Raw genomic sequence first — 16,223 nt, 5'->3', positions numbered from 1 at the left:
GGGCAGGAGGACAGAGGGTCCATCAGAGCTGGCTGCAGTGACACTTACAAATGAAACAGAAGCAGGTTCCAGGCAAGGAGCAGCCAGCAGCGGGAGGCCTCAGAGAGGCTTCTGGGAGAAATCCTGCCTGATCAAATATGAAATGAGATGGTGAGCTATGAGATCTGGTAGGTCCAGAGGGAGGGGATGATAGTGAAAAGGTGACCACAAGTGCCAACATCTTTAGATTCATTGACCAAGTGGACCTCAGAGACACTGCCAGCTTGGCTCCAGACCACTCGAATTAAGTGAACATTTCAGTAAAGCAAGTCATGGGTATTTTTTCTATCTTTGGGCTTTGGTTTTTGTTTTTTGGGGGGGAGGTGTTGCTGTTTCCCAGTACATAGAAAAGTTATTGTAGTCTATTAAGGAGTCCTGGGGGAGTAGTGGATCAAGCAATGGGCTGCGAACCTCAAAGTTGACTGTTCAACCCCCCCTGCCAATCCAGAGGAAAAGGATGAAGCTTCCAACTTCTGCAAAGATTTATAGCTGTAGAAACTCAAAGGGGAAGTTCCACTCCGTCCTATAGGGTCACAATGCATCAGAATTAACTCGGAAATCCTGAGAGAATGACTAAACAGTGACACAGAGACACCATGTCGAGCACACGCTGTTGGAAGCATGGTGCCCACAGACATGTTCAAGGTAGTGTTACAACGAATTGTTCCTTTGTCAAACTCCACACTCTCTGTGAAGCACGAGGTAACAAGGTTCACCCAGTATTCAATTTCTGGAGGGTTGATTAACATTCAATGTCAAGGTCATGCATCAAACCTACAAAATCTCAATTTCTCAGCAGGCTAGTTCAGATATCTTCACGTGAACCACCACCATCTCACAGTAATCCTGGATACCAACCCTGGCTGTCTACTTGTGTGTGTTTTTCAAATAAATGAAGGGTGCTGGGGGAACCAGATTAATTGAAAGGAAGGGACAACCGCGGTGAGTAATCCTGAAAAGGGAAGGTCGCCTCTCTGGCCACAGTAGGGTGAGTCTGAAAAGACAGACTCTTGCTATGTCCAACAATATCTTGCTCACCACCTCAGAGACGCAGACTCAACGGAGTGGCCAGCCTGGCTCCCTGTAAAGTTCTGTTTGGTGCTTCCACTCATAGTAACAATTTCTTACTAATCTGCAGTGACGGCCTTGATGCCAGAGATGTACCCGAGGCAGAAGTCTTGACAGAAGCCAGAAACCCTGATGAGTTCCCCAACCCTCCCAGCAGTGGTGAGGAAAGTACAGCGAGCTGGTCCCAGCTTGCCAACGAGGAAGACAACCCGGATGATCCCAGTAGCTTTCTGCAACTCAGCGAGAGATCCCTGAGGTACTTACTTACCTGCTCTTCAGTTGACTTCTGGGAGAAACAGGTCTCAAATCAGATCCCCCAAAAGGCATCTTACCAGTTCCTTGCAAAAGGTCCCCAAGAGAGCAAACATGAAAGCCCCCTCTGGGGTCAAGATATCTACTAGCTGTGAGGTGTGCTGAGTGCTGTCTTAATGTACAATGATGGCTTAAGTGACCTCGGCCAAGGTTAAGAGCCATCTGTGGCCACTTCTCTGCAAGCCCTACGTAGTATATTCAGGATGAGAACTTCGAGTTCCTTGAATAAGAGCTACTTGATACCTTCTTTTCTGGTTCATTTGTGTTTCAGATGCCACACAGGCTGGGTTTACGGGAGACAAGGTTTTCCACGCTGCCCTGGGTTGGTCTGGCCTGATTTGTTCTTTCCCTCACTCCCCCCCGCCCTCTATATTGTTACTCTGGAACAAAATTTATAAAACAACTGGAGCAGAACTTAGGAGAGATTCCATTTGGAGTGGGGGAGACCATCCGACGACTTGAACCAGCATGCCTCCCTCAGTGGGGTGGAGACACTAAAAGGAAGCTCCACATGTCCACCCAAAGTCATCATTGACCCTGGGCCAACAAGACCACTTCTCAGAAAGGTCATTGGGCACACGTGGCTTAGAACCATCACTTCTGAAAATTTTAGATCTTGCAACTCAGCCTCTATATATACTTAGGCAAATTTCAAAGGGTTAAACAATCTGTTGAAAACTCCAGATATGAAAGGGGAAAAGCTAAAAGATTGATATAAAGGGGCAAACAGGACCCAGCAAAGAGCATTCACTGCAGTTTATTGCGTTGCTTTCCCCCACTTCCCCCAGTGCAACATTTGAGTCATCAGCTTTCGATCTGTGAATTTATTTGATATCCCACCCCAAACCCAAGGCTAGACTTAAGATCAAGGTTGTCTGGTTGGAATCTCTTGTCTTAGGAATCTCTCCTAAGTTCTGCTCCAGTTGTTTTATAAATTTTGTTCCAGAGTAACAATATAGAGGGCGGGGGAGTGAGGGAAAGAACAAATCAAGCCAGACCAACCCAGGGCAGCGTGGAAAACCTTGTCTCCCGTAAACCCAGCCTGTGTGGCATCTGAAACACAAATGAACCAGACATGGGACTCTCTGTCCCAGGACATGATACACCAGCACTAGTTCTTTGAAAGTGTTGCTTTTAAGCGAGGCCTTGGGATAGAGAGGAGGTGGGAAGGAACACAGTGGTTCCAGTACAGAGCTTCAGAATTGGCTCGGTTCTGTTGTGTTTCAGTGAGTCAGTACCAGGCTAGTAGCTGCACCATAAATTATGCAATGCTTGACACCCCCTTCTCTGAGGTACATGAGGTATCCATTGTAGCTCTGGCCAACTTTGTACTTGTGAAATCTAAGCGTCCCATGGGAAAAATAGCAAGCCAGGTGTACATCACATGGAATGTCCTTTGGGGGAAATCCTCTAAGTAGCAAAGGGAAAACATGAGTCCACTGGTTTCTGGCAGAAACCAATAAGCCTGCTGTTATCTCCCTTGGCTAGCATTTTCAGAAGTATTTGCAGGTAGAGTAACATCCGGACTCTCCCTAGAAGGAGAAAGAAAAGATCGTGCTGATGGCTGCCCAGTAGGTATGATCTCAGGGACAAGATAGCACTGTCAGCCCCTTGAAGATTCACAGTCTGGGAAGCCCTAAGGAGCAGTTCTACTCGGCCCCATAGAGTCACTGATTCAGCATTGACTGCATGGAAGTGGGTTTAGGTCCGACACCACTGCAGAAGTTAGAAAACATCATTATTAATGCTAGTATTACTGTCATGATCATTTCATTGCTGTTTTGGCTCAAGCCTGTGAAGCATATGCCTTTGTTCTCCCCTCCTTCAGGCAGGAAGAAAAGCAATCTAGAAGTTCTAGAGTCAGGGCAAGGAACAGGTTCATTCAGCTGCAACCCTGGGCTGTGAGTCTGCCTTCCCACTGCAGATACTCTCAAGCAAAATCTCAATGTCCTTCCTACAGACTGCCTTCCTTCGCCTGGGCCCCTGCGATCCTTGTGTAGATATTTTGTTTAAAGGTAGATTCTGAGTCAGTCTATCTGGGGGTGGAAATGCAAATCCTCAGCAGAGGGCTGTAGCAGAATGAACCAGTTAGAAGCCCTGCCTAGAGTCAAAGCAATGTTCTTCTGGGGACCCAAAGAAGGCTCTCTTAGAACAGTGGGATGCCCGTGTTGTCAGTGTGGCCAGGTGGTGGAGACTGCCATTAATGTGTCGACTTTTGCTTTGTCAGCAATGGCAACAGTAGTGCCACTAGCAGTCTTGGCATTATGGACCTGGACATTTATCAGGAAACCATGCCCTCTTCACCCATGATTAAGTAAGTAGCCACTGAGATAGAGTGATTGTGAGACCACCACCCCAACCAATCTCATCTGGCCATCCATTTGGATCATTCAGGTTGTGCCCCGTCGCCGATTTCATCATGTCTGTGCAGCCATGAGCCTGTGGTTCTAGCTCATAGGAACAAGAGCTCAGGTCTCGAGTGGGCTCCCCTCTACCCCACCTGCTTTGTGGGTGTCAAATCAACTCCTTATGAGATACTTATGTCAGATAGAGGGTATTAGTACAATCAGAGGTCTAGGTCATTTGACCTCATTGGATACAAAGAAGTAAAACCCATCTAAGTTATACCAAGTCCACCCAGGAAGACTGCAGTTCAATAGAACGTAGTACTTTACCATCGAAAGCCTTTCTCTTTCTGCTCAGACACCTGGGCGTATCACTACCAAGTCTAGCTATGTGTCATGGTGAGTCTGCTCCCCACATTATGGGCACCTTCGAAATGACCAAGGACACAGAGAAATACAATATATCTGACATCAAACATGGTGCCCAAAGGGTAGGTGACATGATTTCAGGATGATTTCCAGGATTTGTGTTGACTCTAGACAAAGAAAGAACTTGATATCTATTCCTGACCCTCGTGAATTAGCTTAGCATTTGTATATTTCTGAACTTTTAGAAAAATAAACAATTGAAAAGGAAGTAAAGGACAGAAGTTGCTCCCTGAACTCTGGCCCCAATCACTGTCCATCGCTAAAGCATTTTCAATTCACCATCCACTCAGGCTTGCACCATGATTGGAAGTGGGGATGCATCCTTTGTGGCTCCGCACATCCATTGTTCAAAAATAGAGCCTGGTCTTGTGTGTGGGTTGATTCTCCTTTTCTGAAGGAGAACAAAAAATAAAGCAAAACTGCTTTGGAGTGAATGGACTTTTCTCCTCAGGAACCTTTGATGAACTGGTTTTTTCCATCTCTCTTGGTGATGTGCATCATGGAGGCCTGGTGGTGATGTGGGTTAGGCATTGAACTACTAACCACCAGGTCAGCAGTTCAAACTCACCAGTCACTTTATGGGAGAAAGATGGTCCAGTCTCAGAAACCCTGTAAAGGGTCACTATGAGTTGAAATCTACTTGATAGGCAGTGGGTTTCATGCTTGGGTTCCCTGGGGTGTGCACCCAGGACACCCACTTATATGCATGCAGGAATAGCCCATACCTCCTCTCCCCACAGATAGCATCTTGCAGGTCCAGAATAGCAGCAACTGAACCTACCATCTGTCACTTTTACTCATGTCACTCTAGTACAGAGTGAGCAGAAAAATTCAGGCCCTTGGGAATTTGGCCATTCTCCTGTAACTCATTGGGTATAAATTAAAGAGCAATTATAGAAAAGCTTGTCAACTTCAAACTCCTCTCAAAATCATAAATTAAATGGAGTCTACCAACTAGATCTTAGCAGGCACAGAGGGTTGAAGGGGGATCGCTCTATCATCATTTAAAAGGCTTTGTTTTCTGATTTCTTGGCAGGATAAAAACACAGGACAACCACTGATGCTCACTTCCTTTCACCTGTGAAGCCATATGCTCTCACTTGGGAAGTGTTTGCTGACGTCCCCCCACCCCTGTGCAAGGCTCTGCTATCAGTTCTTGCCATAAGAAACCCCTTCAAATGTTAAAAATTACCATAGCTACTGAAATACAGCACTTATAAGTCCCCACTTCCAAATTCCCCCAACCTAGTGCAACTGTCCTGATGGTGTAGTGGTTACTTTTGGGGCTGCTAACTGCAAGACAAGCAGTTCAAAGCCACCAGCTGCTACTTGCAGGGAGAGATGAGATGTTCTACTCCCCTAAAGCATTACAGTCTCAGAAACTCACAGGGACAGTTCTACCCTGCCCTCTAGGGTCACTATCGGCATAAGCTCCATGGCAATTAGACTGGTTTAGTGTTTTGTTTTGTTTTTTAATGCAACTGCCTAATAATAAGGAGAAAATAGTCAACATAACTGAGGTAGTCTGTGGTATAACTTAAGTTCGGTAGTTTGTCAATTCTCTTTTCCCTTATTTTCCAAAAATAAACCATAGTCAGATATATATTTTTCAAGATTAAAATATGTCTATATTTTCATCATAGAATAGAAAAGATATCCTCATGACAAGCTGGAAACATACAGACCTTTAAGTTATAAGTAAATACAAGAGATTTAAGGATACAGCCATAAATCAGAATTAATGACCTATAAAATCCTCTCCTTGATTGCTCGACCTGGGAGGGAATTTGCAGAAGGTGAGATTGAACAGATGATATATCTTTCAGAAACCTCCCAGCCCCTATCCCAACTAAATCCGTACATAAAGGGTATATAGCCTTTTTGTATAAGAGAATATTTATTGCAGACCCTCGGGTCCCCTTTTATAGCAACATTGGTCTTTCTTTGCCATTAGTTAGGAAAATAGTCAACAAAACTCTGTGAAAACAATACACTGAGAACCAACTCCTAAAGCTTTTACATCGATAAGACCCATCACGTCATCTTCCATTTACAGTTTCCTAAACATGACCAACCAGATACTGTTGTTTTCTCCCCCAAGTGAATTAGTGGAAGACAAGGAGATTCTTAAAGGACAGTCAGAACACATAACGGGTAAGCCACATCCCCATCCTTGTGACACACAATTGCCTGCAACCTCTCTGTGGGAAGCATAGTAAGGCTGTCATTGTGTCTGTACTCAGAACGTACCTCTGGACTGTCAGTGGGGACGGCCGGCCACCAGCGGAACCTGCTGGTGATCAACTTTGACTTGGAGCCAGAGTGCCCTGATGCTGAGCTCCGAGCTATGCTGCAGTGGATAGCGGCCTCCGAACTTGGGATTCCTACCATCTACTTTAAGAAATCTCAGGAGAACCGAATTGAAAAGGTATCCATTTTCTGTATTTAGCTAGGATCCCTCTAGAGATTTGGGTATCTGGAAGGGCAGTCAGTACCCAGTTAATCCACTTGAATTTGAATGGTTTGGTGTTGGCTTATTGCCTTGACATTGTGGCTAGACCTCTGGATCCTTCCACCTGCATAAATTTAATCATCCTTATTGTTTCTTGACCCTAACGTTTCTTGACCCTAACGTTTCTTGACCCTAAGTTTGTCTCCTCTGGTTGAAAGGTGATGACAAGTAAAATGGGGAGATAAAAAATATATTTGAAGAGTCTGTTATATTTTTTCAGAGCATCTTACTCTGTAGTCAACCTTTTCATAGCAGCCATTTAAGTAAAAGAAGGAAGCAAAGACCTGAACTATACAAGAAACCAGGGTGAGACCACTCATGTTCAAAGCAAGCTGTGGCTTGGTGCTAGCAGAGATATTGCTTAATTCTGTACCGGAACATATTTGTACAAAGAAGGTTTTCCCCTTATAGTTCCCACTTACCAGAAACAGAAAATTGATGGAAAAAACTCTTGGCCAATGTCAGAATGAGTAGCATCCATTATTCTCATTCTATAGCTCTAAGATCACCTCTACCTGTGACAGCATCTCAATTATTCAGTCTCAATCTGAGATTGAGGCATGCCTACTGATTGCCAATATCTTCAACCTCAATTTTCCATCATTTGAAAACGTACGGCCTTCTAAAATTTTCAACTTGATCATCCTATTGCCATATGCATATTCCACTGCTGTGCACCAAGTTATACTTCGCACCTTAAAACAACGACCAAATGTACTGTCCTTCGGGTGGGGACATCTGGGTTCTCAACCAAGGGTCTCACGAGGCAGAAATCAAGATGGAACCTGCGTGGGCTCCTATCTGGGGAAGAATCTGCTTCCAACTCTCTTCAGATTGTTATCTTTGGTCAGGATCCCGGGCTCTTCTGAGGCCCTGGTCACGTTCTGCAAACGGGACCCAACATCAGCTGGTTGAACAACGTCCTCAGATGAAATGACTGTCACACACTCTGAAGCTTGAGGTCCACCTTGCTTCAAAACAACCAAGTGCCAAACCTCCCATTGGCCATAAATGATATGAAACGCTAAGCCAACGGTTGCTGATAATCCTGACGCCCAATAATTTAGAAGAGTTTATATCTTTCATTCATCGTGACCTTGATATCAGTTAAAGTTGATTTATTTAATTTGAGGTAAAAACAAAATCAACAAATCAGGAGAACAATCCAAAGCCCCTATGGAAGAAGCACACCAGCCTGCGGGATCACGGGGTGTCGAAGGGATCAGGGATCAGGCATCAAAGAACAAAAAATCATATCATTGCGAATGAGGGGGAGTGCAGATTGGGGACCCAAAGCCCATCTGTAGGCAACAGGACATCCCCTTACAGAAGGGTCACGGGGAGGAGATGAGCCAGTCAGGGTGCAGTGTAGCAATGATGAAACACACAACTTTCCTCTAGTTCCTAAATGCTTCCTCCCCACCCTGCCCACTATCATGATCCCAATTCTACCTTACAAATCTGGCTAGACCAGAGGATGTACACTGGTACAGATAGGAACTGGAAGCACAGGGAATCCAGGGCAGATGATCCCTTCAGGACCAGTTCTGAGAGAGGTGATACCAGGAGGGTAGAGGGAGGGTGGGGGGAAAAGGGGGAACCAATTACAAGGATCTACATATAACCTTCTCCCTGGGGGAAGGATGGCAGAGAAGTGGGTGAAGGGCATCATCGGATGTTGTAAAATATGACATAATAATAATTTATAAATTATCAGGGGTTAATGAGGAAGGGGGAAGCGGGGAACGAGGGGAAAAATGAGAAGCTGATACCAAGGGCTCAAGTAGAGAGCAAATGTTTGGAAAGTGATGAGGGCAACAAATGTGCAAATGTGCTTGACTTGGTGGATGGATGTATGGATTGTGATAGGAGTTGTACAAGCCCCCAATAAAATAACTTTAAAAAAAAATCAGGAAAGCAATGAATCTACAACTTTATAAAGACACCCAAGTTGCTCATTGTCCTACTTTCCAGATGCAAACCATCCCCAACCTCCAACTCCTTTTTCTTCTGTTTAAATTCCATGAGCTTCGGGGAGCCATTACCTGAGGGGCTGCTAAGGGAACAGTGGAGCCACTAGCCACTTTGCTGAGGAAACATGAGTCAGCCAGCATCCCTCAAAATGTACGCAGCCTCGGAACCCCTAGAGAGCCCTTCTCCTTTGTTTGTAGGTTAGCTCTGAGTCACAACTGTCAGGAAGCGGAGATGGGCTGAAAACTGCACTCACATGAATGGAGTGTCCGTTTGTCTGTCAGCCCGCACCAGGACTTGCATTTTGCTCAGAGATAATGCATAGAACAGAATGTACCCAGAGAGAAAATGAGCCAGGGGTGCTCCTTTGTCCCAGAAACGGAGTATAGAAAAGAAGCGGCCTCTTGTCCCTTTTTGTGTTCCATTCCACAGGCAAAGGGGTAGACATTGAGAAAAAAAGATGTTGATATTATGGAGGATTGACTTAACCGCACACCCACACACACACACACACACACACAAACATCTCATTTTCAAAGAAGTACATCTAAAAAGAAGGAAAAATAAAGACAACTGGATTCCAAGGTTCATTATTTATGAATATAAGAAACGATCTTCGACCCTGTCCTTTAGCCATGATTTCTAAACTTAGTCGCACATTCGAGTCACCTGGGGAGTTTTTACACCAGCACCCTCACCTGGTGATCTAACCAATTATTGTAACATCTCTTCTGGGGATGGAGACCCAGGCATCAGCGCTCCCTGGTGCTTCAGAGAATCGCAAAGATTGAGGAGCGTGGCCTTGTGGGCCAGAAAGATTTGCCAGGAACAGTGTAGAACCTGATGGGCTTGTTTGTGCTTCTGAAATCTAATTCTCTGTGGCACAAAAGAAGGCAGCTGCTCTCAGAAACCCAAGTTGACTGGGTCTCCCAAACCACATACCTTGAAACAATTCCCACGGACCCCATCGTCAGACTGTCAACAATTCATCAAAGAAGTAAAATACTTACCTGACAACATGAAAGCCGCCAAGTATGGTGGCAACCTGGTGGCGTAGTGGGCCGCAAGTTAGGCTGCTAACTAACCACAAGGTCAGCGATTCGAAACCAGAACCCACCAGCCCTTCTAGGGGAGAGAAATGAGGGTTTCTACCCTCAGAAAGAGTTAAAGTTACAGAAAGCTATGGAGATCATTCTATTCTGTCCTGCAGGGTCACTGTGAGTCAGAATGGACTATAGATGGTAGTGAGGTTTGGTTGTTGTTTGTGGGGAAGATTTATTATTATTATTATTCCTTTCAAATAAGCCGACCAGTGATATGGTGGTGGTTGTGGTGGTGACGCACTTTACAATCGATTCTGACCGATAGCAACCCCCTGTGCCGGAGAAGCACAGGTCCAGAGAGTTTGCTAGGTTGTCGATCTTTCCAGAAAGAAGCAGAGCAGCACGTCTTTCCTCCTGTGTGGGAGCTAGCGAGTTCGAACCTCTTATCTTTCTGGTTAGCAGCCAAGTGATTCCTGAAACATGATTCATAAAACGTAAGTTCGTCTTGCTTCCTCCAAATTACTCTCTGTGCAGAGAAACCTGATTGCTCTCGATTTGTGAAATGGCAGGAAGTGAACTTGTTGTGATTCTTATATTTGCAATGCCCTGAAATGAAAAACCCCAGAACCTTGATAATGCTCTAGCTCATTAAGAAAATACCAAGGCGATCACAGGACCCACGGAGGCCAGCTGTGAAGAGTTGCAGCTGAAAGGGGCCATTGTCTGCAGTAATGAGCCGGAAATGTCCCTTTCTGGCCGCTTCACAATTTCAGCTTCATTTTTGTGACATTTCCCCCCCTGATTTTTAATGAATGGAGGAGAGAAGGTTCAAGCCCCTCCTGGTCACAAGCTCCGCAGATGTTTCAAGGACTCAGAGTCTGAGATGAAGTCATGGCAGCCTCTGAGCATGCTGTCTTGACTGGGGCTAGAGCACTGGTTTCAGTCTGCTTTCTCCAGTATCTGCCTGGACTTGGAGACAATGAGACAGATGCTGACTGCCCATGCATGGTTTCCTCTGCACTGTAGTTGCTAGCTAACTACCTAGATGATGGATGGATGGGTGGGTGGGTGGATGGATGGATGGATGGATGGATGGATGGATGGATGGATGGATAGATAGATAGATAGATAGATAGATAGATAGATAGATAGATAGATAGATAGATGATAAATAGATAGATAATAGAGCATATGTATATACGCATGTATATATACATATATATTCTGATGAAGCCAACACAAGGCAAACAAGTACAATAATATATATATTTAGAATCCCTTGGTCATGCAAATGGTTGATGCACTTGGCTGCTAAGCAAAAGGCTGGAGGTTCAAATCCATTCAGAGATGACCTACTTTGCAAAGACCAGCCATTGAAAACCTTGTGGAGTGCAGTTCTATTCTGATCCACATCGAATTGCCAGGGTCACAAAATGTCTCCACAAAACTGGTCCTGATGGCCTCCTTTCAGCCTGCTTCTAACCATGACCTCCAACCATTTTTGTGACGTATGTTTGCAGCAGACAAGTGCTGAGCTGACTGCTGCAAAATGTGCGTGTAGTTGTAGTAATAGGAGTGGTAGTTATTGTTGTTGAGTGCCACCGAATCCTCTCGGACGCATCGAGACCCTAGGTGAAATAGAAAAAAACACCGCCCACTGGCTCTCAAACATAAGAAGCTGCCACAAACATATGCAGCTTTAATGTTTAATTTTGAATTGGGTCTGTGGAAATCCATTGTCAACATTCTAAGAATGAAGACTTCATCCAGGTCCATGCTCCCTGATGCTGGGTGTTGATCTGTAGATCAAAACCGTAACAACTTTGAAGGTCTAGTTGGCTCCCTTTGATCCTTCATATCTTCATTCAACAATCCCATTTGGAGTACCTATTACGTGTCAGCACAAAATATCAATGGACAGTCACCACACCCCTCCCCTGGAAGTCGATGTCATTACCATCTGCCTGCCCTTTCATCTGGCTCCCCGCTCACATCATCTTAAAATGCTTTGAGGGTCTGCGTATGTTTTCAGGTGTGAAAAGGTACGTATTTTGACTTCTAGACAATTGCTTTCTTCTGAGTACGCCAACCCAAGGCGAACAAGAACCAGGGGCCCGGAGTGCTCTGACTGCACATAGTGGGTGTAGTCACAGCTGGGAGAAGGACCGTAATTCAACAGTAGTTCTCTCAGAGGCAATCTCTCAGTCACTGAAATGAATTAACACGAATTAGGGGAGATGATCAAGGCTGGGCGTGGGGGTTGATTAGCATCCCTGTGGCAGGTGGAGCTCAAAAGTCAGAGTGCACAGAGCGAGCCAAGTACAAAGCCCTGCACCCAGAGGGAGACATTGAAGAGAAATAATAACTAAACTTCAGCTCTTTTCTGTCTAATAAATAGGATGTTCATTCTCAAAAAACAGCATCAGATGCCCAATCTCTTCTACCTCCTGGTGCCCTGTGTGCATATCAATGTCATATTCACCTTGCACCCGAATGAGGTAGCCTAAAAGGAGATAGGATTGCAGTATTAAAATACCATGGATTCCAAGATCAACTTTTCATCTCTCAAGTCCTCTGTACTTTAGGGTGTGTGTGGTGGGGGTGGGGGGGCGGGGATAATGCCTACTTCACAAGCTTTTTGGCAGAAAGGAATGAGATTGGATTCCCGTCGTTGCTAAGTTTCTTTGAAAACACTTGGCCAGAGCATCTGAGTGACCCTCACACTGGTACTCATCATCACCCCGTTCCATCCAGAGAGCTCTCTCTCAGGATTCGCCCATTTCCCGGCTCTCCACACGCACAATACACTTGCAGCCCAGAACTTGCTAAGTGGTGGCCCATCGACTCCATGACCAGTAGCCAGGGGACCTATCTGGGGGGCTATACAGTCTTTCCTTTTCTGGTTGCTGTGGAAGGACAACCTTTTCATTCTTGTAAAAGTGCCTGCAGCACCGTAACCAGTTCAACATGTTTGCATGTATAATTCAGTGATGCTCATTAGCTTAATCAGACTGTACAACCATCAATCATCTATTGCCAAGTGTTCCACCAGCAAACACTTCCTAAACGATGATCTCCCCTCGCCCCACAAAACCACCTCTCTCCGTGCTTCAGCTCAGCAGGTTGTGGGAAAGAGAAAGCTTGTCTGAATGAGTGAGGAATGAATCCATTACCCCAACTGAAAGTTTAGCATTTGACTCATTTGGGATTTGTTCATTTGCCAGGGGTATGTTTAGATTCCTGTGGCTGTGCACATATCCTATGAGAAATGATCTGAGATACAGGTGGAGGGAACTGGGGACATTGTTTTATAGACCCACCAAAGGAGTCCAACCCGGGAACCAGCTGACCTGAGGATGTATTTCAAATATCTGAAAGACTGACCCTTAAGAGGAGAATTGGCATTGTTCCATCTGGCACCCTCCAGTTCGTACAAGGGGACCACCAGGAGGGTGGTGCTGGGAGGATGGTCTACACCTGCATGGTCTGTATCTGAGCTGCCTCGGGAGAAGCCATCGGCCCAGAACAGTCTCATAGAAGGAGACTGAGAATTTTGTCTTTCTCTCTCCCAGTTCTTTGACTTTACCAGAGAATCTTCCTCTCTGTCCTGGGCCCACTGTAATGTTTTTTGTCTCTTGCTAGTGCACTGCCACCTAGCCAACCGCACTTCTGTGTTTGTCCCCATCCTGGAGGACATGGGGTCTCCTTTGACTGCCACACAAGAGGGGCACATGGGGAACATCTGCCATGCACTGGTTGCAAAGGGGGGCCCACTGTCCTTAGGAGACTAGTGCCCACTAGTGAATCTGATCCCACTCGATCGCTTCTCCATCTGAGTGAAGCGTGAGCCCGTGCCTTGTCAGAGGGCATGGTATATGTCTTTGGTTGATGATCTCAACCAATTCAGTGGAAAGAAGGGTCCATCTAATAATCTGAGCTAGCTACAAAAGGAACTAATTCATTCTGGACAACAGGTCCCCATCATAGAGAGAGCTACAGACTAGAGAGCTCTGGGCAGGAAAATTGAAACAGGATGAAGGCTTTAGGAAAATAATTCATTGAGATCTTTCTACTCGAGCCTTTGGTATCAGCTCTTCGGGAAATGTTTTGAGAATGATGATGGCAGCAAATGTACAAATATGCTTGACACAATGGATGGATGGATGGATTGTGATAAGAGTTGTACGAGCCCCCAATAAAATGATTTTTTTTTAAAAAAAGGTCTTTGAAAGAACCTCTGTGATCAACATCCTAACTCTCTGCTCTATTTCAGTTTCTAGATGTTGTGCGTCTGGTCCATCTGAAGTCCTGGAAAGTGGGCGATATTTTCCATGCAGTTGTCCAGTACTGCAAAATGCGTGAGGAGAGGCAGGACGGGGCCCCAAGTCTCTTTGATTGGCTCTTGGAACTGGGATAAGGCAAGCTCGAACTGCACAGCCTCCCTTTCCTTCCCTCCAGCTTAGGTCCCAGTGGTTTGTAAAATTCTCCAGACTCTCTCAAAACATCGCATCCTGCTAGCAGAGCTGTAAAAAAATCTGCTGCTCAAGTTTACTGCACAGGGAAGAAATCAGGGGGGAAATTGAACACAGCGCTGCACAATCCCACCAGTGGATGAGTTCAATCGAGCTTGCATTCAAATGGCTGGAACCACAGTGGCTCCTAACTTAGGAAGCTCATACCCAGGCCCAAACTCCAGGAAAGTGGTCCTCGTGTACGTTTAATAATCTGACATGATATGTCCTGTCTCCAGTGATGTGGATCACCTGGGGAAAAGACTCACTGGCCAAGACTGTTTTGAAACCAAGGCTCTAACTTTTGTTTTCCTGGTTTGAGTGGGTGAAGAGGCTACCGACGCATTAAGATACAGGTGAGACATTTCAAGGACTTTTCTGTAAAAGATTTCCAGTCAACCAGTCTCAGTAGATATCTACAGAAGTACAAGAATATACCACTGAACTCTACTGAGGTGATTCCAAGTCTCACTGCAAGCCACAGATAAATGTTCCCTCTTCTCAACAATATTGGAACTCCAGGCTGCCCAGAACACCACCACTCTTCAGCTGAGGAAGAGGAAGATTGCAGAGTGTCTGTTTTTCATCACTATATGACGTTAGTAACATGATTACAGAATTCCTACCATGTGGGAAAGCTTTCTTTATATTTTCAAAAGTCTTTTGAGATAAAATATGTGTGTTAAATTATATGAAATGCAAGCTTAGACTTTATTTTTATTATAAAGTATGAAGAGATTGACATTTAAATAATATATTGAGTTAGCTTAGAGACAACCTATAAAGAGATTGTTATCTTCGGTCATATATTGACATTTGATTGCAGTGGTTGGTTCGATTGTGAAGGTGTTGGCATGGCTGCTACGATGATATTTATAATGGCTGGGGCAGGGTAATAACTTTGAGGTTGACATGACCAGTTGGGATCATACTCTAAATGGTCTCCTTCCTGACTCAAAGAGATTGGAATGAATTGGAGGGAAAGAAAACATTATCATGTTTTCAGTGTTTGAGTAAAAGAAATTTACTGTTTTGAAAATAAAATATATCTCTCACCCACCCAAGTTGTCTGTCCTTTCAATGGAATGAGCTGCACTGGCTTCTTTGTTCATGCTCAAAGTAGATGTTTATTGACAATTTCCTGAAGCACTATGCTTTTACATTGTATTTTTCAATTGTGATGTGATTTAAAATGTGAAAAGGGGTCTCACACTATCAGTGTTGGCCTGAGCTATTCATCCTCATCTGGAAATTTCAGAGTAGGTTCTTTGTGAGCCAAGCTTTTTTCCCTGGAGATCTTTCTGCTCATTAATCATTTCTTGCACACATAGACCAATTCAGGTTAAATTTTTAATTTGATGCATTCACCAAAGGTCAACCTTTAGAAGAGTCTACTCACCACCTCAAACTGAAAGTTCTTTGTGCTACAAAATGCAAAAGGATATCTTTATCTTTTAAACAATTCTGGATAATCTTGTGTAGACTTCTTTTGTGTTCAAATAAATGTTTACTTATCCTACAAAGCACAAATTATAATACTGGATTGTATAACTTGTGATGAACTTATGTTGTACCTAATGTTGCAAACGAATCAATAAATGTATGTTGCCTAATGATTGATCTTTTTCCTTCAAGGCCTATAAATATCATGCAGAGACACCAAAATCCGTGGTGGCTTGATCCTTAGACAAGTTTTGCAGTTCTGATCTACAATTTTTGAATAAGTAAAGGGTCACTAATTAGATTTTCTAGGATATTTGAGAAAATCAGAATTTTCCAGTGTCCATCCTGTCAGCATTTAGGCAATGGCCATTCATTTTTACAATGTCCTCTGCATTACAGGATGATTAGCATCATTCCGAACCTCTACATACTAGATGCCTTTCTCTCAATCATGATAAAAATATCTTTCAACAAAATCAAATGTGCCCTGGGGATTAAAAGCACTAGTATGTAACTATCAGTGTGTGTTAGTCTGGGTACTTTAGAGAAA

General features: G+C 44.4%; 1 protein-coding gene across 4 annotated transcripts in view; it reads left to right on the top strand.

Moving 5' to 3' along the window:
• LOC101645827 (SPHK1 interactor, AKAP domain containing) overlaps window positions 1–15,843 on the top strand; it is a 170,299-nt gene extending 154,456 nt beyond the window's left edge. For 2 of the 4 annotated variants that reach the window (XM_045294726.1, XM_045294718.1), the window contains 5 exons: window positions 1,178–1,363; window positions 3,647–3,733; window positions 6,295–6,347; window positions 6,437–6,621; window positions 13,993–15,843. In XM_045294726.1, coding sequence (XP_045150661.1) covers window positions 1,178–1,363; window positions 3,647–3,733; window positions 6,295–6,347; window positions 6,437–6,621; window positions 13,993–14,136 — 655 coding nt within the window. In that variant the 3' untranslated portion in view covers window positions 14,137–15,843. The remainder of the gene's footprint in view (window positions 1–1,177; window positions 1,364–3,646; window positions 3,734–6,294; window positions 6,348–6,436; window positions 6,622–13,992) is intronic. The other 2 variants (XM_045294719.1, XM_045294730.1) reach the window with 2 other exon arrangements.
• The last annotated feature ends 380 nt before the right edge of the window (window positions 15,844–16,223 follow it).

This window comes from Echinops telfairi, unplaced genomic scaffold (assembly GCF_000313985.2).
Source record: "Echinops telfairi isolate 266 unplaced genomic scaffold, ASM31398v2 ScPeMD7_3;HRSCAF=10, whole genome shotgun sequence".
Classification (NCBI taxonomy): Eukaryota; Metazoa; Chordata; class Mammalia; order Afrosoricida; family Tenrecidae; genus Echinops; species Echinops telfairi.
The sequence above is the reverse complement of the archived record's forward strand: the minus strand, read 5'-3'. Positions and strand labels throughout refer to the sequence as shown.